This window comes from Erinaceus europaeus, chromosome 15 (genome assembly GCF_950295315.1).
Source record: "Erinaceus europaeus chromosome 15, mEriEur2.1, whole genome shotgun sequence".
In the NCBI taxonomy this organism is placed as follows: domain Eukaryota; kingdom Metazoa; phylum Chordata; class Mammalia; order Eulipotyphla; family Erinaceidae; genus Erinaceus; species Erinaceus europaeus.
In genome coordinates this window covers 19,539,190-19,561,010 of record NC_080176.1, presented here as the reverse complement: position 1 = coordinate 19,561,010, position 21,821 = coordinate 19,539,190, and the positions used below count along the sequence as shown (strand labels likewise).

The following is a 21,821-nucleotide window of genomic DNA, read 5'->3' as shown; positions in this document are numbered from 1 at the left end:
GATCGCCTCCGACGCACTTCCCAAGCCCACATCAGCCCTAGGGCCAATTGCTTACGCGGGCGCTCACTCCCTCGACCAATCCCCGAACTCCTCACGAAAATCATGAACACTCGGGTCCGCAGGCCAATCGTCTTCGACCTCGGTCCTGCCCCCACACTGGGTTTGGCTTCCTCGCGGTACCCCGGCGGTGCGGGGTCACCCAGAGGCGCTGCGGAAGGCCGCCCTACCAAAGTGGGAGGTGGAGCTGGCTGCAATTCCACCCTCTGGACTTCGTCGGGCTTTGGTCCAGGGCGGGGCACCAGTGCATCAATGACTTCGCACCAAGGCTGGCGCACCCCAGGTCCCGCGGATGTGGGATCCAAAGTGGAGCGCAGCCAGGCTGCAGGAACCCAACCCTGCAACTAATGCCAGGTCCCTAGGGCCCACCAGGGGTCTGTGCCAGGTCGGGCTCCAGAAACAGGGCACGCAGACTAGGAAGCATGGAGTTAGGGCCTGGGGTTCAGAAGAATCCACTACTGACTTCAGTCACCTTTGGAAACAGATGTGCAGGTGTGCTGATCACACTCCCTTGCTCTCTAAACTGGTTTATTTATTTCCCACTAGGGTTTTAGCTGGGCCTTTGCACCAATAGGATCCCACCCCTTTTGGTGGATACCATTCGCCCTGTGCTTCCTTCCTTTCTGATTCATTCATTGGTCTGGGTGGGGACAGCAAAATTGCTCACTTGTTTAGCTCACGCTGTTTAGCCATGTGCATGATCCAGGGTCAAGCTTGAGCCCCACCACATTGAAGGAAGCCTTGGTTCTGTAGTCTCTTTCACTTTCTCTCTCTCATGAAAGAAAAAGAAAGGGAAAGAAAAGAAAGAAAGCTTATTCATGGCACACCCAGTAGAGCACACATGTCCCCGTGCATGAGGACTCCACCTCCAGGGGGAAGCTTCAGGAGTGGTGAGACAGTGCTGCAGGGCTGACCTGACCCTTTTTCTATCTTTCTTTTTTTTTTTTTCCAGAGCACTGCTCCGTTCTAGTTTACTGTGGTGCTGGGAATTGAAAGTGGGACTTTGGAGCCTCAGGCATTAATTTCCCCCACTCTTCCCTCTGTTCCTCAGTCTCTATCAAAAGGAGAAGCAGGCTGGGAGGTAACACACCAGAGTAAAGACACATAAGTGAGAAATGTAGAGACAGGCAAAGATCCCAGTTTGAGCCCTCTGCTCCCCACCTGCAGTGGAGTCGCTTCACAAGCGGTGAAGCAGGTCTGCAGGTGTCTATCTTTCACTCCTCCTCTCTGTCTTCCCCTCCTCTCTCCATTTCTCTCTGTCCTATCCAACAACAACAACAGCAGCAACAACAATAATGGAAATAATGGCCACCAGGAGCAATGGATTTGTAGTGTAGGCACTGAGCCCCAGCAATAATCCTGGAGGCCTAAAAAAAGGAGGAGTATGGAAAGGAAGGCAGGCTATCAGGAATGGGTAGTGCTGTTGAGGCACTAAGCCCCAGTGGTAACTCTGGTGGTAAAAATAAAATAATTGCTGAAGGAGAGATTGACAGAAAGTCAGAACATCACTTTGATACATACTGTGCCAGGGATGGAACACAGGACCTGACACTTAAAGGTCTAAGAGTTCATCTACTGTGCCACCTCCTGGGTGGCTTCCACTCCACCCCTCCCAAATAAAGGGTGAGGGGCAGAGGGAAGAGAAGCACCACAGCACGGCTCTCGTGCTATTGATGTGCTTTTGTTCTGCCACCAGGGTTATCAATGGGACTCAGTGCCGGCACTGCAAATCCAATGCTCCAGACAGTCAGTTTTTCCCTTTTTTTTTTTTTCTATTTTATTTGACGGGATGGAGAGAAGTTGAGAGGGGATGAGGAGACAGAGAAGGAGAAAGATAGATACATGCAGACCTGCTTCATGTCATGCCCCACTCCCACCCCCCGCAGGGGGGGAATGGGGCTTCAAACCTAGGTCCTTGCTCATGGTAACAAGTGCACTCAAGCAGGTTAGCCACCTTTTGCATGGTGCTACCCTATGGATGGAGAAGCCTGGGTCTTATCACGTGGTGAGCGTGCACTCTACCATGTGCGCTAGCTCAATCTCTCCCAGCCTCCTTTAAGTATGAGCACATACACTACCATGCCCAAGGGCCTGAGGTGAATCCCGTGCCCGCACACTGAGAGTGCCAGTCGGGGGGAGCTTCATGAGTGGAGCTGTAGTGTCTCTCCCTCCCTGTCTCTCACCCTCTATCAGAAAGAGAGAAAATTATGGCCACCAGGAGCAGTGGAGTTTGTGTAGGTGCTAGGCCCCAGTCATAACCCTGATTGGGCAAAAAGAATAATAGTAACAATGGCCACCTGCAGGGGGATCTTCACGAGTGGTGGAGGAGATAGTATTGTAGGTGCTTTTCCTTCTCTCCATCTCTTTTTCTGCCTATCACCTCTATCACATAAAAAGAAAATGGTGTAGTCCTCATAGGGGCACTGAGCCTCCGTGATAATCCTTGCGGCAAAAGCAAAACACGTAACAGTGAAATCATCCAATCAGGCGTGGTGTCTCAGAGACAGCCCCTCTCTTTCCACGGGATCCAGAGGAACGGCCTCAGTTACTCCACACCTTTTTCTTTTTGAAAAATTATTATTATTTTTTTAAATGTATTATCTTTATTTATTGGACAGAGACAGCCAGAAATCAAGAGGAAAGGGGGTGATAGAGAGGGAGAGGGACAGAGAGGCACCTGCAGCCCTTGTGAAGCTTTTCCCCTGTGGGTGGGGGCCGGGGGCTCGAACCTGGGTCCTTGTGCATTGTAATAGTGTGCTCAACCAGGTGCACCACCACCTGGCCCTCCCCTTTTAAAAATTACCTTTATTTACTTATTGGATAGCGACAGTCAGAAATTGTGAGGGAAGGGGGACATAGAGACACCTGTAGCCCTGCTTCAACACTCATAAAGCTTTCCCCCTGGAGGTGGAGACTGGGAGGCTCGAATCTGGGTCCTCGTGCACTATAATGTGTGTACTCAACCAGGTGTGCCACCACCCAGCCCCCTCACGTCCTTTTTCCTGGTGCTTCTCCTGCCTTGATTCAGGAATCCCCACTGACACCCCCCCCACACACACACACACCTCTCATCCCGGCCTCAATTTGGTGTTAGGTACGTGGAATCCTCTTTCCTCAGGGCCAGTATGAGGATGGTGTAGGTGCTGTGACCAAGAGACAGCGCAGTGGATAAAGAGTTGAACTCTCAGTAGGAAGAAGAACAAGGTTCTGGGTTTGATCCCTGGCATCTTATGTGCTGGAGTGATGCCCTGGTTCTCTCTCTCAGTCTCTCATAAATAAATATCTATAATTTAAGGGGGCTGGGCAGTGGTGTGCCTGGTTGACCACACATGTTATACAGTGCTGCCAGGACCTGGGTTCAAGTCCTTCGTACCCACCTGAACTGGGGAGCTGCATGAGCAGTGCTCGTGCTGCAGGTGTCTCTTTCTCTCTGCCCCTTCTCTCTCAACTTCTGTCTTTCTTCAAAATTTACTTAAATAATTAATTAACTAACTAAAACAGTGTGTGTGGGGGGAGGGACTGAGTGTCAGTGTGCCGGGTTAAACATACATAGTACAAAGCACAAGGACCTGGGCAAGGATCCCGGTTCGAGCCCCGGCTCCCCACCTGCAGGGGACTCACTTCACAAGCAGTGAAGCAGGCCTGCAGGTATCTTTCTTTCTCTCCCGCTCTCTGTCTTCTCCTCCTCCCTCAATTTCTGTCCTATCCAATAAAATGGAAAAAATGGCAAAAAGTGGACTCCAGGAGCAGTAGATTCATAGTGTAGGCCCTGAGTTCCATTAATAACCCTAGAGGCAAAAAAAAAATTTTTTTTTAAAAGAGAGGGACTGTACAATAGCTCACTTAGAGCACTGCTTTGCCATGTGTGCAATCCAGGTTCAAACCTGATCCCTACCTCACTGAAAGAAGCTTCAGTGTTCTGGTCTCTCTCTCTCTCTCTCTCTGCCTGTCTCTATCTTAAAATAATATTAATACTAATCCTAATACACAGGGTAAACAGGTCTCTCTGCCTGCTTCTGTCCAACAATAACAAAAAGACATGGATGTATTAGCTCCCCCCGCTCAGCCTCTCTAGGAGGGGTGTGCCAATCTGTGATGGTCCCAGCCCCTCACCAGAGCCATGGAGGCTGGGCTTGGCCCGGGGCTGGTGAGAAGGCAGGAGTACCTGATGCCTTGGGTCAGTCTTTCTGAGAAAACAAATGCATGGTGGAGTCTCCAAGCGCTCTCTCTCTCTCTCTCTCTCTCTCTCTTTTCTTTCTTTTTTTTTTCTTTTCTTTCTTTCTTTCTTTTTTTTTTTTTTTATTTCTTACAAAACCATGCATCCCAATCAAACAGATCAGTGCAGGTCCTCCCCAGGCAGTGTGGCCCAAGCTGGGAGGCCCCCAGAATGGACGGGTGCCTGGAGAACCGTCCACCTCCACCTGCGATGGCCGGTGTGAGGCAGGTGGTCTGGCTGGAGGTTCTGTCCTGCCCTCCCCAGCGGCTCGGGGAGATGGCAGAGCCCGGGGCCTTGGTGCTTTCAGTGCCTGCAAGAGAAGGAGGAAGAAGCGGCTCTGAGGAAGGCCCCGGATGGGGCTGGGGCGGGCGGGCCGAGGGGCAGGCCCACAAATCTCACCGAGAATGTGCGCCGCTATCAAATCAATGAGACAGCAATGATGACCACCAGGAGGAGGAGGGTGATGGACAGACAGATGGCAATCAACACTTTCTTCTGTGGGAGAGGAGGGGGTTCAGGGGGGACTCAGACAGGGAGGGAGGAAGGGGAGGCAGGGGCCCCAAGAAGGGAGGGGAGTGGCAGGGAGGCCCACCTTTCGCGCCTTCTTCTGGTTCTCCAGGGCAGTCTTGACGTGCTCCTGCCCGCGCTCCACGTAGTCCGCGGAGCTGAGGATATTCTTCTCGATCCGGTTGATCATCTCCCCCTGCTCGGAGGAGGGGCATTTTAGGAGGGTCGAGGTGACCAGGGGAGGGGACCTTAGCTCCTGTCTCACAGACTGAAAGGACATTTCTGGCAGGAAGAATAGTGCTTTATAAGGCACAGTAAATGAGTTCACACTCCCAAAGGGGCTTCCAGGATCCCCCCCATTCTTTTCTTTTTTTTTACTATCTTTATTTATTTATTGGATAGAGATAGTCAGAAATGGAGAGGGCAGGGGAAGATAGAGAAGGAGAGAATCTCAGAGACACCTGCAGCCCTGCTCCACTGTTCATGAAGCTTTCCCCCTGCAAGTAGGGACTGGGGGCTCAAACCTGGGTCTTTGTGCATTATAAAATGTGCACTCAACCAGGTGTGCCACCACAGGGCCCTGCCCCCCATTCTTTTTTTGTTTTTGCCCCGAGGGTTATTGCCGGGGCTCACACCACAAATCCACGGCTCCTGGAGATCAGTTTTCCCCCTTTTGTTGCCCTTGTTGTTCCATCATTGTTGTGGTTATTATTATTCTTGTTGTTGCTGTCGTTGGATAGGACAGAGAGAAGTGGAGAGAGATGGGGAAGACAGAGAGGGGGAGAGAAAGATAGACACCTGCAGACCTGCTTCACTGCCCGTGAAGTGACTCCCCTGCAGGTGGGGGGCCGGGGGCTCGAGCTGGGATCCCTCCGCAGGTCCTTGTGCTTCGCGCCATGTGTGTTTAACCCATTGCACTACCACCTGACTCTCCCAACACCCCATTCTTAAATATTTAATTTTAATATATCAGAGACAGAGAAATCAAGAGGGAAAGGGGAAATAGAGAGACACCTGCAGCACTGCTTCACCACCAGTGAAGCCTGTCCCACCCCCTTGAAGGTGGAGAGTGGGGATTTGAATCAGGGTCCTTGTGCATGATGATGTATTTGCTCAACCAGGTGGGCCGCTGCCCAACCCCACCTTCCTGTTCTTGTTTTTACCTTTTTTAAAAAATATTTATTGATTTATTCTCTTTTGTTGCCCTTGTTGTTTTATTGTTGTAGTTATTATTGATGTCATCGTTGTTAAATAGGACAGAGAGAAATGGAGAGAGAAGAGGAAGACAGAGAGGGAGAGAAAGATAGACACCTGCAGACCTGCTTCACTGCCTGTGAAGGGACTTCCCTTCAGGTGGCTCCCTTGCCGGGGGCTTGAACCAAAATCCTTACACCGGTCCTTGCACTTGATGCCATGTGCTCTTAACCCGCTGAGCTACCGCCTGACTCCCTATATTTTACTTTAGTGAGAGACAGAGAGATGTACAGAGAAAAACACAAGAGCCCTGCTCATCTCTGGCTTATGGTGGTGATGGGGATTGAACCTTGGAGCCTCAGGCATGAAATTTTTTTTGCAGAAATATTATGCTGTCTTCCCAGCCCCTGCTGTTTTTTTTTTTTTGTTGTTGTTGTTGTTTTTTTAATGCCACCAGGGTTAACACTATGAATCTACCCTTCCTGGCAGCCATTTTTCTCTCTCTTTTTCCTTCTTCCTTTCTTTCTTTTTATTTGCTAGGGCATAGAGAAATTGACAAAGGAGGGAGATATATAGAGAAAAACACCTGCCAATCTGCTTCATTACTTGTGTAACTTTCCTCCTGCAGGGGTTTGAATCTGGGTCCTTGTGCATGGTGATGTGTGCATTCAACCAGGTATACTACTGCCTGGCCACCACCTCTGCTGTTTTGTTAAATGTGGAAACACAGAATCAGAGAGAGAGAGAGAGAGAGAGAGAGAGAGAGAGAGAACACAGCTGCACAGCTTCCTTGAACACTCTGGGGACTGGGCTTGGAGAGCAGCACACTGACCAAGCCATCTACCTTGCCAGACCCAGGCCCCCTTCTGTGCTGTGGTTGTTCCTCTGCCCTATACCTTTGTCCCACACAACTCTATCTGAGGGGTGGCTTGGAGCCAAGGGCTTGAAATGGCTCGGAGCAGCCTGCAGAAGGTGCGCCTCTGTGCCCTTGCCAATCACTCACAGATGCCCCGTTCTCCTGAGCTTATGTTGCAGCTGTGTGAAGCCCTTCCGCCCCTGCCTCTCTCTGGCACTACTGGGTGTCCTGCTGAGCCAACCCCTTCCTTCAGGGCAGGGCTGGAATAATATTGCACCCCCCCCCCCCAGAGCCCAGGCCTAAGAGAAGGAAAGTCACCTCCTACCCCAACCCTTGGCAGGCTTTGGGGGCAGAGCCTTCTGGTGGGCAGCTCTGTGAGTTCAACGTAGACACAGGAGACAGCAGAAGGGTCCTACCTGGGGTGCGCTCAAGTTGAGGGCCAGGGTGGGACACTATGTATAGAGGAATGGACCTCTGGGTAGTCGTGGAGGCAGACACCATTCTGGGGCCCAGTCAAGAGAGGAGAGAAGTCTGAAAGGAGAGGCTGCAGTCCAGGAGGGGGCACAGTGGATAAAGCCTTGGACGCTGAAGTATGAGGTCCTGAGCTTCAGCCCTGGCATCACATGTGCTAGAGTGATGCCATCTTGGGGAGTCTGGGGAGTCAGGCTGTAGCACAGCGGGTTAAGTGCACATGGCACAAAGTGCAAGGATCAGCGGAAGGATCCCAGTTCGAGCCCCGGCTCCCCACCTGCAGGAAAGACATTTCACAGGTGGTGAAGCAGATCTGCAGGTGTCTTTCTCTCCCCCTCTCTGTCTTCCCCATCTCTCTCCATTTCTCTCTGTCCTATCCAACAACGATGACAACAATAACTACAACAATAAAATAACTAGGACAACAAAAGGGAATAAATAAATAAATATTTAAAAAATAATAAATCTATCTTGGGGGGAGGCGATGGCACACTTGGCAGAATGCTCATATTAACATGCACAAGAACCTGACTTCCAGCCTCTGTCTCCCACCTGCAGAGGGGGAGCTTCATGAATGGCAGAGCTGTGGTACAGATGCCTCTCTTTCACACTCCCTCTCTACTTCTCTCTGTCTCTATCAGGGAAAGAAAGAAAAGAAGGGAGTCAGTGGTAGCACAGCGGGTTAAGCGCATGTGGTGTGAAGTGCAAGGACCGGCGTAAGGAGGCGTAAGGATCCCGGTTTGAGCCCCCGGCTCCCCACCTGCAGGGGAGTCGCTTCACAAGCGATGAAGCAGGACTGCAGGTGTCTATCTTTCTCTTCCCGTCTCTGTCTTCCCCTGCTCTCTCCATTTTTCTTTGTCCTATCTAACAATGACAGCAATAACAACAACAATAAAACAACAAGGGCAGCAAAAGGGAATAAATAAATATTTTTAAAAATAGAAAAGAAAGAAAAGAAAAAAAAATGGCTGGGGCCAAGTGGTGACGCACCTGGCAAACATACATATTATCGTGCATAAGGATCTGGGTTCCAGCAACCTGGTTCCTACCCGCAGGGGGACAGCTTCACAAGGGGTGAATCAGTGTTGCTGATCTCTCTCTCTCTCTCCCCTTTCTATCTCCCTCTTCACAAACGCACACACACAAAAAAAAAAAAAAAAAAGAAAGAAAGAAATCTAGAATCTTGTGCTTTGAGAATTTGATTCTATTTTTTTTAGTGTTTACTTACTCTTTATTAATTTAGGACAGAGACAGAGAGAAATTAAGGTGGGGTGTAGAAGACAGAGAGGAGTAAGAGAGACAGAAAAACACCTGCAGGGCTGGGTGGTGGCACACCTGGTACAGCACACATGTTACAATGAGCAATGACCTGGGTTTAAGCCCCCAGTCCCCACCTGTAGGAGAAAAGCTTCAGTAGTGGTGAAATAGGTCTGCAGGTATCTTTCTGTCTCTTTATTTTTTATTTTTTTTTAAGGATCTTATTTATTTATTCATGAGAAAGATAGGAGAGAGAGAAAGAACCAGACATCACTCTGGCACATGTGCTGCTGGGGATTGAACTCGGGACCTCATGCTTGAGAGTCCAATGCCCTGTCCAGTGCGGCACCATCTCCCAGACCACTCTCTCTCCCTCTCTATCTCCCCCTTCTAGATTTCTGTCTGTCTTTATTCAATAAATAAAGACAATAAAAAATAAAAGAGAAAGAAAGAGAGAGAGACCTGCAGCACTGCTTCACCGATCATGAAGTTTCCCACTGCAGGTGGGGAGCAGGGTTTGAACCCAGATCCTTGCCCATGGTAGCATGTACGCTTAACCAGATATGCCACTGCCCAGGCCCAGGTTTTTTTGTGTTTTTTTTTCTCTAGAGTTATTACTGGAACTCAGTGCCTACACTATGAATCCACTGCTCCTGGTGGCCATTTAAAAAAATTTAAAAAAAAATTTTTTTTATTATTTATTTATTTATTTCCCCTTTTGTTGCCCTGGTTTTTCATTGTTGTAGTTATTGTTGTTGTAGTTATTGATGTCATCATTGTTGGATAGGACAGAGAGAAATGGAGAGAGGAGGGGAAGACAGAGAAGGGGAGAGAAAGACAGACACCTGCAGACCTGCTTCACCACCTGTGAAGCGACTCCCCTGCAGGTGGGGAGCCGGGGGCTCAAACCGGGATCCTTCCGCCAGTCCTTGCGCTTTGTGCCACCTGCACTTAACCCGCTGCGCTACCGCCCGACTCCCCATTTTTAAATTTAAAAATATATATATTTTATTTATTTATTAATGAGAAATGTAGGAGTAGAGAGAAAGAGCCAGACATCACTCTGGTACATGTGCTGCCGGGAATTGAACTCAGGACCTCATGCTTGAGAGTTCGATGCTTTATTCACTGCGCCACCTCCCGGACCACTTTTAAAAAATTTTTATTGGATAGGACAGAGAAAAACTGAGAGGGGGGGGGAAGATAGATAGGGAAAAAGAAAGTTAAGACACCTGCAGACCTGTTTCACTGCTTGTGAAGCCACACGCTCCCCACACAGGCGAGGAGCCAGGAGTTTGAACTAAGATCCTTGTGAGGGTTCTTGTACTTTGCACTATGTGTGCTTAACCGGGTGCACCAAAGCCCGGCCCCCCAGCCCCAGGTTCTAAGTTCTATCTCTGGCATTTCATGTGCCAGAGTGATGCTCTGGTTCTCTCTCTCCTCTTCTCTCTCTCATCAGTGAGTAAATAAATCTTGGGCCCATATGCTAACAACGGTATTACAAACCATTAGCCCCTCAATAAAGTGGTATAAAAAAGAGATTTAAGTATGGTCCGGGAGGTGGTGCAGTGGATATAGCGTTGGACTCCCCAGCATGAAGTCCTGAGTTCAATCCCTGGCAGCACATGTACCAGAGTGATATCTAGTTCTTTCTCCCTCTCTCCTCTATCCCTCTCATTAATAAATAAATATTTAAAAATATATTAATTTTTTTCTATTATTCTTTATTTTCCCTTTTGTTTTATTGTTGTTGTAGTTATCATTGTTGTTGATGTTGTTAATAGTATAGAGAGAAATGGAGAGAGGAGGGGAAGACAGAGAGGGGGAGAATAAGAGAGACACCTGCAGACCTGTTTCATTGCCTGTGAAGCGACTCCTCTGCAAGTGGGGAGCCCGGGGATCAAACCGGGATCTTTGCACCAGTCCTTGCGCTTAACCTGCTGCGCTACCACCTGACCCCCGACCCCCATTTTTTTTTCTTTCTTAAGAAAGATAGGCTAAAGTTGAGCGAGACTGACAGTCACCGCTGGCATCAGGGGTGAGGCCAAGGATGTTGCGGATCTAGCCACGCACCTGCATCTCCACTTCAGTGGCAAGGAAGGTGAAGATCTCATGGAGTTCCCGGATACTGCGCTCAAGCTGCTGGATCTCGCTGTGCCGGGCGGAGATCTCGTTGAGGGCTTGTCTTGTCATTTGTGTGTCCTTCAGAATCTGGAGGGTGGACAGGAGTATGAGTCTGTGAGGGGGATGGTGGGCAGGTCACAGGATGCTGGGGTGCTTTGAGAAACCCTTAGGATAGAACTGGATTCAGGCAGTGACTCCAGCAGCTCCAGAGGGCTAGTACTTCCCTTCTGGGTCTGAGTACTCCTTTCATAAAAAAGGATCAGGGTGGGGGTGTTGGACGGTAGCACAGTGGGTTAAGTGCATGTGGCGCGAAGCGCAAGGACTGGAATAAGGATCCCAGTTTGAGCCCCCCGACTCCCCACATGCAAGGGGGTCACTTCACAGGCGGTGAAGCAGGTCTGCAGGTGTCTATCTTTCTCTCCCTCTCATCTTCCTCTCCTCTCTCAATTTCTCTCTGTCCTATCCAACAACAACAAGGGCAACAAAAATAGGAAAAAAACAGCCTCCAGGAGCAGTGGATTCGTAGTGTAGGCACGAAGCCCCAGCGATAACCCGGGTGGCAAAAAAAAACAAAACCCACACACACCAAAAAAAGAGTGAGGGTGGGGCCAGAGGATGTGTACCCCATAGAGCACACATGATGTCTCTTTTTCTTTTGACTTTTGGCCTCCAGGGTTACCGCTGGAGCTTGGTTCCAGTACTATGAATACACTGCTCCCAGAGGCCTTTCCCCCCCCCCCCCATTTTGTTGGATAGACAGAGAAAAATTTAGAGAGGGGAAGACAAAGAAATTTAGAGGAGAGGGGAAGATAGAGAAGGGGAAAGATAGACACCTACAGACTTGCTTCACCACTTCTGAAGTGATTCCCTGCAGGTGGGGAGCCAGGGGCTCGAACCAGGATCCCTGTGCAGGTCCTTGCACTTTGTACTGTGCTTAACCCAGTGTGATACCAGGTCTCTCTCTCTCTACACGTATCTCCCCCACTTTTACTTTCTCAGTCCTATCCAAGGAAAAAATGGCCACCAGGAGCAGTGGATTGATAGTGCAGGCAATGAGCCCCAGCAATAACCCTGAAGGAAAAAATATATATAAATAAAAAATAAAGGGGGCAGGCAGTAGCACAGCAGGTTAAGTGCACATAGTGAGAAGTTCAAGGTCCCACACAAGGATTCTGGATCGAGCCCCCACCTGCAGGGTGGTAGCTTCACAGTGAAGCAGGTCTGCATGCGTCTTTCTCCCCCTCTCGTCTTCCCCTCCTCTCAATTTTTCTCTCCTACGCAACAACAACAATGGAAAAAAATGGCCTCCAGGAGCCATGGATTCATAGTGCAGGCACCAAGCCCCAGTGATAAACCTGGAGGCAAAAACAAAACAAAACAAAATAAAAACAAAACAAAACAAAAAACACAACTTAGATAGCATAGGGTGGGGGAGATAGCATAATGGTTAAGCAAACAGACTCTCATGCCTGAGGCTCCAAAGTCCCAGATTCAATTCCCCACACCACCAGAAGCCAAAGCTAAGCAGTGCTTGGTGTTTCTCTCTGTGTCTCTCTCTCTCTAAAAAAAAAAAAAAAGCATAATATGCCTGAGGTTCCAAAATTTCAGGCTCAATTCCCCTGCTCCACCATAAACCAGAACAGATCCGTGCTCTGATAAAAAAATAATAATAATGATAATAATAATAATAATAAATAAAATTAAGTAATAAAAAAAAAAAACAGGGCCAGGTGGTGGCACACCTGGTTGAGTGCACGTATTACAATGTGCAAGGACCCAGGGTCGAGCCCCCCGGTTCCCACCTGCAGGGAGAAAGCTTCACGAGTGGTAAAGCAGGACTGCAGGTGTCTCTCTGTGTTTCTCCCTCTCTATCACCCCCTTCCCTCTTGATTTCTGACTGTCTCTATCCAATAAATAAAGATAATTAAAAAAACAAAAAATCAAAAACCAAGGTCCAGGACTGGGGAGATAACATAATGGTTCGGCAAAAGACTCTCATGGCTGAGGCTGTGAGGTCCCAGGTTCAATCCTCAGCAGCATCATAAGCCAGAGCTGAGCAGTGCTCTGGTAAAAAAAAAAAAAAAAAAAAAAAGTAATGAAATAAAAGGGCCAGTGTTCGGGGCAGAAAGGCAGCCTAGCAGTGGGGGCCTGGTCTCGGCCACTCACATTGGACACGAACACCTCGCTCTGTCCACTGTCCAGCATCTGCTCCAGTTCCTCGTCAGACACCATCCCAGCATTCGCTGTGAAGGGAGAACCTGGGCTCAGGGAGGGCTGGGCGGCCACACCTCCTGGGCTGCCCACCACCACTCACTGATCTTCAACTGCCTCCGAATCCGGTCCACATTCTTCTCCCGGTACTCCGACTGCATCAAGTTGCACTTATTGATGATCTCCACGAATTGCTGAGACAGGATCCCATGCTGTGGGTGGAGAACACAGGCGGGGCTCTCGGGGGAGGGTCCCTGCCTGGTCTGGGCCCTTGCAGCCCAGTGGAGGCAGTGAGGAAGCACCAGGAGCAGTTAGGAGTGTCTGCTGCTACAGTGCACTAGCTCAAGCATTTTGTCAAATTAAAAGCCAATGTCCTGTAATTCAGGAGGTGGTGCAGTGGATAAGGTATTGGACTCTCAAGGTCCTGAGTTGAATCCCCAGTGTTGCTTGTGCCACGGTGAGACACTGCTCAGCTCTGGCTTGTAATGGTGCAGGGACTGAAGCTGGGACTTTGGAGCCTCAGGCATGAATCTTTTTGTGTAACCATTATTCTAGCTCCCTGCTTTTAATAAATAATCTTTAAAAAAAAAAAAAGGAGGGGGAGGGGAGTCAGGCTGTAGCGCATTGGGTTAAGCGCAGGTGGCACAAAGCACAAGGACCGGCATAAGGATCCAGGTTCGAACCCCAGCTCCCCACCTGCAGGGGAGTCGCTTCACAAGCGGTGAAGCAGGTCTGCAGGTGTCTATCTTTCTCTCCTCCTCTCTGTCTTCCCCTCCTCTCTCCATTTCTCTCTGTCCTATCCAACAACGACAACAACAATAATAATAACTACAACAATAAAACAACAAGGGCAACAAAAGGGAATAAATAAATAAAATAAATATTTAAAAAAATAAAAAACAAAAAAAAGGAGGGGGAGCTGGGGAGATAGCATAACGGCTATGCAAAAGCCTTTCAAGCCTGAGGTCCCAGGTTCAATCCCCAGCCCCACCATAAGCCAGAACTGAGCAGTGTTCCAGTCTCTCTCTCTCTGTATCGACTCTTTCTCATTAACATAAATGAAATATTAAAAAGATAAAAACACAAAGCCAAAGCCCTTTCCTGGCCTGTAAGACCCCACATGACCTGCCGCTCCCTCACTTTCTCTCTGCCCTTTCCTCCTCCCCTCCAATCCAACCACCGTGGGCTCTTAATCTCCCTTCTCCACCCCCACCCCTTGAGACTTTGCACCCTAGAATGCTCAATCCCCACAAATGCTTTGCCCCCTAGAATGCTCAAGCCTTAAAGATTTTTTTCATTATTGTTTTATGACAGTGAGACCTGGGAGGTGGCACAATGGGTAAAGTGTTGGTTTCTCAAACATGAGGTCCTGAGGTCAATCCCTGGGATCATTTGTGCCAGAGTGATGCTCTGGTTCTCCCCGTCTCTTCCTCTTATCCTTTCCATTAATAAGGGAGGAAGGAAGGAAGGAAGGAAGGAAGGAAGGAAGGAAGGGAGGGAGAGAAACTAGAGCACTGCTCAATTAAATGCCCTGCTAAGGATTGAACCTCAGAACTCTCAAATGCAAAGCATGTACTCTACCCACTGAAGTACCCCAGGTCATCCCCACAGAAACTTTTTCTCCTCAAGACTTATTTACTACAAAGAGAGAGAGAAAGACAGGAGAGAGAAAGAGCACTCCAAAGCATCACTGTGGCACACACAACGCCAGGAATTGAACCCAGGACTCTACACCTGACAGTCCAAATTTTTATATACTGTACCACCTCCCAAATCCCCCACAAAAGCTTTTGAATCTTTGTTCTCCCAAATTCTAAGTGAGGATTTCTCCACCTAATAGAAACTGCAGGGGCCAGGTGGTGGCACATCTGGTTGAGCACTCACATTACAGTACACAAGGACCTAGGTTCAAGCCCCCAGTTCCCACCTGCAGGGGAAAGCTTTGCGAGTGGTGAAGCAGGTTTCTATCTATCTATCTTTCTATCTATCTATCTATCTTATCTATCTTTCTCTCTATCTCTCCCTTCCCTCTAGATTTCTAACCAGTAATAAATTAATTAATTAAAAAAAACTAATGAAAAAAAGCAACTGAACTGCTGGAGCCCACCTTCTCCCAGAATTCTCCCTCCCTCTTTCTGCAAGTCTTCCTACGTTCTAAGAGTTGACTCATAGTCTTTTTCTTTTAATTTTTTATTAGTGATTTAATAGTTGACTCATGTTCTATGGTGAGTCATTTCCATGGGCGTGCAGGGAGCTTTGATTCACTTCTTGTGTCCCAAACGACTAAAAGGGGGTCAAAGGAGGTACTCAGCAAACATTTTTGTGAGGTGTGTGCTGAACACCAGGCTCACTGCTGAGATGAGAGGCCAGAGGCCCGTTGGGCTGCCCCTAAGATTTTACAGGTGCCACCTGAAGCCTCAAAGACTCCCCCTGACGTGCCCCTCCCCTTAACCCACTCCTATCTTTCCTAGGAGTTCCTTCCACGGGGACACATCTCTTCTGGCCTCAGCTGCACTCTTGCAAGATGCCCAGATTGGTGGCCTGGCAAGTAGCACAATGGATTAAGGGAGATGTTCAAGCATGGGGTCCTGAGTTTGAGCCCCAGAATTGAACATGTCAGAGTGGTGCTCTGATTCTCCCTGTCTCTCTCCTCTATTATTTATTTATTTATTTATTCCCTTTTGTTGCCCTTGTTTTTATTGTTGTAGTTATTGTTACTGACGTCATCACTGTTGGATATAACAGAGAGAAATGGAGAGAGGAGGGGAAGAGAAAGACAGACACCTGCAGCCCTGCTTCACCACTTACAAAACTTTTCCCCTGCAGGTGGGGAGCCGGGGGCTTGAACCGGGATCCTTATGCCGGTCCTTGCGCTTCGCACCACCTGCGCTTAACCCGCTGCGCTACTGCCCGACTCCCTCTCTTCTCTATTATTAACAAGCAAGTAAAATCTTACTTGTTTTGTATAGAGACAAGAGAGAGGGCCCCGTGGTGGCGCACCTGCTTAAGTGCACACATCACAGTGCACAAGGACCTGGGCTCAAGCCCCTGGTTCCCACCTGCAGGGGAAAAGTTTTGTAAGTGGTGAAGCAGGGCTGCAGGTGTCTTCCTGTCTCTCTCCCCTCTCTATCTCCCCCTCCCTTCTCAGTTTCTGTCTCTATCTAATGAATAAAGATGGGGGGGAAGGACCTGCAACACTGTTTCACTTCTCATGAAGCTTCTCCCCTCAGGTGGGGACTTAGGGCTTGAATCTAGGTCCTTCCGTACTATAACGTGTGCACTCTACCAGGTGAGACTCCACCCAACTCCATAAACCAAGTCTTTAAAAACATACCCAAATTGCTTCATCCATAAGCTAGGGTGACTGCTGATTTCAGGATTCATCCCTTCACCCAGACTCTAAACTATTCCCACTAGGCACCCCAGGGGGAGCAGTCAGATCACCTCAAATCTCCTAAGATGAGGACTCACTGATCTTTCCCTGCGGGGAAGTTCCCTTCCTAACTTCCTTTTTGTTCCCCTCTCCTAGCTTCTTGAATTCTGCCCAGTCATGTGGGCAGGAAACCTCTCAGTCATTTAGGACTTCTCCATTTTCTTCCCTGGTCAGAACCTTTGACCACCAGTCCAGCAGGATTCATGTCTTCCCTTCCTATTCGAGCCCGGCCTCAGTTCCTTTAGAGAGCCTTCTAATCTCACACAGCCGAGCCCAGGTCGCTTCTGGAGGTTTCAGCCATTACTACCTGAATGAAGGAGGTGAATGCAGGGTGTTGTAATAAAGTGGGTGTGAGCAGACCTGGTGTTTTTTAAATCTTTATTTATTGGATAGAGATAGCCAGAGATCAAGAGGGGTGGGGGAGATAGAGAGGGAGAGAGACAGAGAGACACCTACAGACCTGCTTCAAGGCTCATGAAGCTCACCCCTGCAGGTGGGGACCAGGGGCTTGAACCTGGGTCCTTACACACTGTAATGTGTGTGCTCAACCAGGTGTGCCACCACCAGGCCCCCAGACCTGGTGTTTGGACCCTGGGGGGGGTTCTTGCTTTCCCTGCGTCTCACTTTCGCCACCTGAAAAATCATAGCATTGGACTTGATAATTTTTATTTTTATGTTTATTTACCAGAGCACCTCTCAGCTCTGGCTTATGGTGGTGTTGGGGATTGAACCTGGGACTTCAGAGTCTCAGGCATGACGGTCTTTTGCAGAACCATTATGCTGTCTCCCCAGCCCCTTCGTTCATTATTATTTTAAAAACATTTTAGTTTTAATATTTGTATTTATTTACACACTTAGTAGATAGCTACAGAGAAAAATCAAGAGAGGAAGAGGAGACAGAGAGGGAGGGAGACAGAGAGATACCTGCAGCCCTACTTCACCATTTGAGAAGCTTTTCCCTCCAGGTGGGGACTTGTGGGCTTGAACTCAGGTCCTTGCATATTATAACATGTGCACTCAACCAGGTGTGCCACTATCTGGACCTTATTTGATTATTATTATTTTTTTGAATAGAGATGGAGAGAAATCAAGAGGGAAGGGAGATATATATATATATATAGAGAGAGAGAGACACCTGCAGCAATGCTTCACTGCCCATGAAACATCCCCTCTGCAAATGGGCTTGAACTAAGATCCTTGTGCATTGTCACATATGCACCACAACCCAGCCCCTCTCTTTTATTATTATTATCATTTTAGAGTATTTTATTTATTTATTTATTCATTTATTTACTTATCTATTTATTTTATTTTTGAGAGAGATGCAGAGAGAGAAAGACACACACAGAGAGGGAATCAGGCGGTAGCGCAGCTGGCTAAGTGCACATGGCACAAAGGGCAAGGATCAGTTCAAGCCCCCGGCTCCCCACCTGCAGGGGCGTCACTTCACAGGCGGTGAAGCAGGTCTGCAGGTGTCTATCTTTCTCTCCCCCCCTCTGTCTTTCCCTCCTCTCTCCATTTCTCTCTGTCCTATCCAACAACAACAATAATAACTAGAACAGCAATAAAAACAACAAGGGCAACAAAATGGAAATAAATAAATTCATTAAAAAAAAAAGACACTGAGAGAAACACCAGAGCACTGCTCAGCTCTGGTTTATGGTGGTGCAGGGGAGACTGAACTTGGGACTTCGGAGCCTCAGGCATGACTTCTTTTATTATTTTTTAATATATTTATTTATTTATTTTCCCTTTTTTTGCCCTTGTTTTTTTTTATTGTTGTTGTAGCTATTATTGTTTTTATTGATGTCGTCCTACGCTACCGCCCGACTCCCCTTTTATTATTTTTTAGAAGATTTATTTATTTGAAAGAGGAGCAGAGAGAGCCAGAGCATCACTTTAGCACATGTGACACTAGGGCCTGAACTCAGCCCCTTATACTTGAGAGTGCTTTATGTAGTGTGCCACCTCCCCAGGCACAGAACTTCTTTTTTTTTTTCCCCTTTTTTCTTTTTCTTTTTTAATATTTTATTTATTTTCCTTTTTTGTTGCCCTTGTTGTTTTTATTATTGTTGTTGTTATTTATGTTGTTGCCGGATAGGACAGAGAGTAATGGAGAAAGGAGGGGAAGACAGAGATGGGGAAAGACAGACACCTGCAGGCTTGCTTCACCACTTGTGAAGTGACCCCCCCTGCAGTGGGGAGTCGGGGGCTCAAACTGGGATCCTTATGTTGGTCCTCAAGCTTTGCGCCAAGTGCGCTTAAGCAGCTGCACTACAGCCCCACCCCCTTTTTTTCTTTTTGCCTCCAGGATTATTGCTGGGGCTTGGTGCCTGTACCACAAATCCACTGCTCCTGCTCCTGGAGGCTATTTTTAAAAAATTTTATTTATTAATTCATGAGAAAGATAGGAGGAAAGAGAGAAAGAACTAGACATCACTCTGGTACATGTACTGCCGGAGACTGAACTCAGGACCTCATGCTTGAGAGTCTGATGCCTTATCCACTGCGCCACCTCCAGGACCACTGGAGGCTATTTTTTTCCCTTTCCTTGCCCTGGTTGTTTCATCATTGCTGTGGTTATCATTACTGTTACTGATGTTATTGTTGTTGGATAGGACAGAAAGAAATGGAGAGAGGAGGGGAAGACAGAGAGGGGGAGAGAAAGATAAGACACCTGCAGACCTGCTTCACAACCTGTGAAGTGACTCCTCTGCAGGTGGGGAGCTGGGGGCTCGAACCAGGATCCTTACCCCGTTCTTCGCGCTTTGCGCCATTTGCGCTTAACCTGTTGCGCTACCACCTGACCGCAGAACGTGGTAATTTCTTTTCTTTCTTTCTTCCTTTCTTTCTTTTCTCTCTTTTATTTATTTATTTATTTACTTATTTTCCTATTTGTTGCCCTTGTTGCTTTTTATTGTTGTTACAGTCATTATAGTTGTTGTTATTGATGTCATCGTTGTTGGATAGGACAGAGAGAAATGGAGAGAGGAGGGGAAGACAGAGAGGGGGGAGAGAAAGACACCTGCAGACCTGCTTCACTGCCTGTGAAGCGACTCCCCTGTAGTTGGGGAGCTGGGTACTCGAACCTGGATCCTTTCGCCAGTCCTTGAGCTTTGTGCCACCTGGGCTTAACCCGCTGCGCTACCGCTCCAGAACTTGGTAATTTCTAATGGCTCTTTCTTCTTATTTCTGCCGTCTAATGACATAGCAAACACTAGTGCTGGGAAAAACAAACTCACCTGGGTTTTTCTCATTCTTGTGTTGATCGAGTTGTAATTCTCATCTGGTTCCTCCTTCTGTGGCTCTATGGCTGTAGGAAGACACAGGGTACTGGTGGGGGGGAGGGAGTTTGACCTGCTGCTGCTGAGAATTGTTTTCAGGTGGCTTGGGAGGTGATGCAGTGGCTACAACATTTGGATCTGAGGTCCTGGGTTCCATCCCCAGCACTGCATGTATCATACTCTTTCTCATGTCAACAGACTAATAAAATCTTTTTAAAAAAAATGTTTAAGGACGAGGATATAGGTTTCAGGCCATACTCGAGTAATATTTACCTCCTTAGGATTTTCGCAGGAAAAAATAGATGATGATGAATATTGGAACAGAGACTGAAAAAGACCCAGCACCAACCCGTCTTTCAATGCTGTGAAAGCCAGGCTTTAGCTTGGGTTGTACACATGGCCGGCCAAGCAGCACGCTACCTAAACGAGCTATTTCACTAGCTCCCAAATAACTGACTGTAAAATGACGAATGAAATATCAAATAAAATAAAATGACAAGCGATGAGCCTCCAAGAGGAAAAAGTAAAATCGCCTTGAACACACCAGTGACTTCCCATATGTATGCAGAAGCTTCCAGACAAAACCTCCATCTGCCCTACACATAGAGCAGCAAGAACTGTAGGAGTAAATGTCTTCACTTTAAATAAAGGAACTGAGTGGCCAGGGAGGTGGCACAGTGAATAAAGCTTTGGATCTGAACGCATGAGGTCCCAGAGTTTGATCCCCAGTATTGCATGTGCCAGAATGATAATTTGTTTCTTTCTCCCCATCTCCCTCATTGATACATAAATTGAAATAAAAAATGAATAAAGAACTGAGAGGCAGACCTGTACCACGGCAGGCACTATGGAAGGAAATTAAGCAATGAAGACAAAGCCTGCTGTGTGACCTGCACACATCACTTGCTCTCTCTGAACCCCGCCTCAGAACCCCATACAGCAGGAATTCAGCAGACCAGAGGGAAGGCTCTGTCAGGAGTCCTAGAACTCACCCTTCAGCTGTGTGCGAATATCCCTCCCTAGCTGTTTGATCTCTTCACGCAAATTCTGCAGGTCCTGCTTCATGCCTGAACAAGAGAAGACTCCAAAACGTCAGCCCTGGGTCTTTGCAAGTCAATTTTGCCACCACCTGGGACGAACTACAATCCCCACAATCCCTTGGGATGAGCCTGTCTCCACTCACTCTCCTCGGGCAGGGGCGTGGCCAGGATGGTGACCTGTTGCTTCTCCAACTCCTGGACTTTATTCTCCAGCTTGACAACAGTCTGCCGAATGGACCGGACCTGGGCAAGATGACCGAGACATGAAAGGAGACACAGAAGTCCTCCAGATCGCACTGCTCCTAGAGGCTTCCCTGGTTCCCTAATGAACCCGGGCCCAGATCCCAGCCTCTTACCTGCTGGAAAAACTCGTCGTCCGGGTTCCCCAGGCGTGCGGTGCCCGGGTGTACGACCAGCGCCACGCGCTCCCTGTCCTCATCGTCCGAGCTGTCATCCCCCTGCCAGGACTAGGGACACTGCCATCACTTCCTTGCTGTCGCTCTCACCCCACGGGACCTACGAGCTTCCGGGTCTTCCCATGCAGGCCTTCAGTCACCCTCCCTGCCCCAGGACCAAGAACCCTGCATTCCTCCAACACCCCATCCCGTCCGGCCGCTCCCGGCCCTGCCGCCCCGACTTCTCACCTGCCTCAGCTCGCGGGTCCTGTCCCGCATGGCGGCCTGAGCTGCTTCGCCCCGGCACCTGAGCCCGAACGGCCTCTGAATCCTAAGTTTGGAACTCCCGCACCCCACTCACACTTTGACACCTCCGTTGCGCCCTCACCCCGCCGACCCCAAGCCCCTCTCCAATCGTTAGAGGCTCTGTCCCTAGCACCATGCACAGTCAATGGGAAGGAGGCGGCCGCGGGCCCCCCCCATCTCAAGCTTCCACAGGTTGGAATTCCCTTTTCTTTCCCCCCCTCCCGCTCCCGCAGCCTCAGCCACGCCCCCTCTGGGATGACCTTGAGCATGCGCACTGGGTGGCAGCGCTTCCGCGCCCCAGGGTCAGGCGCCGGGCGGAAGCTGTCGCGCCCCGAACGGAAGTCCTCCTGCCGGGACGTGAGGAGCCGCTGCCACCCTCGGGGCCGGAATTGGCTCGTCCTCCCGCGGAAACGGAGTTGTCAAAAAAGGGGGTGGGGTGCGTCATGGCTACGTCATCCGGGCGGCCCCAC

At 48.8% G+C, this 21,821-nt stretch overlaps 1 protein-coding gene across 1 annotated transcript; it reads right to left on the bottom strand.

The window, feature by feature from the left end:
- Window positions 1-1,808: 1,808 nt before the first annotated feature.
- STX4 (syntaxin 4) lies at window positions 1,809-21,578 on the bottom strand. Its single transcript, XM_016191266.2, has 11 exons — window positions 21,295-21,578; window positions 21,007-21,117; window positions 20,794-20,893; window positions 20,603-20,677; window positions 19,569-19,639; window positions 12,997-13,105; window positions 12,849-12,925; window positions 10,632-10,769; window positions 4,866-4,976; window positions 4,673-4,768; window positions 1,809-4,583 (listed from the first exon to the last, which is right to left on the bottom strand). Exons 1-10 carry the CDS (start codon window positions 21,322-21,324, stop codon window positions 4,691-4,693), a joined length of 900 nt encoding a protein of 299 aa, XP_016046752.2. The 5' UTR covers window positions 21,325-21,578; the 3' UTR covers window positions 1,809-4,583; window positions 4,673-4,690.
- Between the last annotated feature and the right edge of the window lie 243 nt (window positions 21,579-21,821).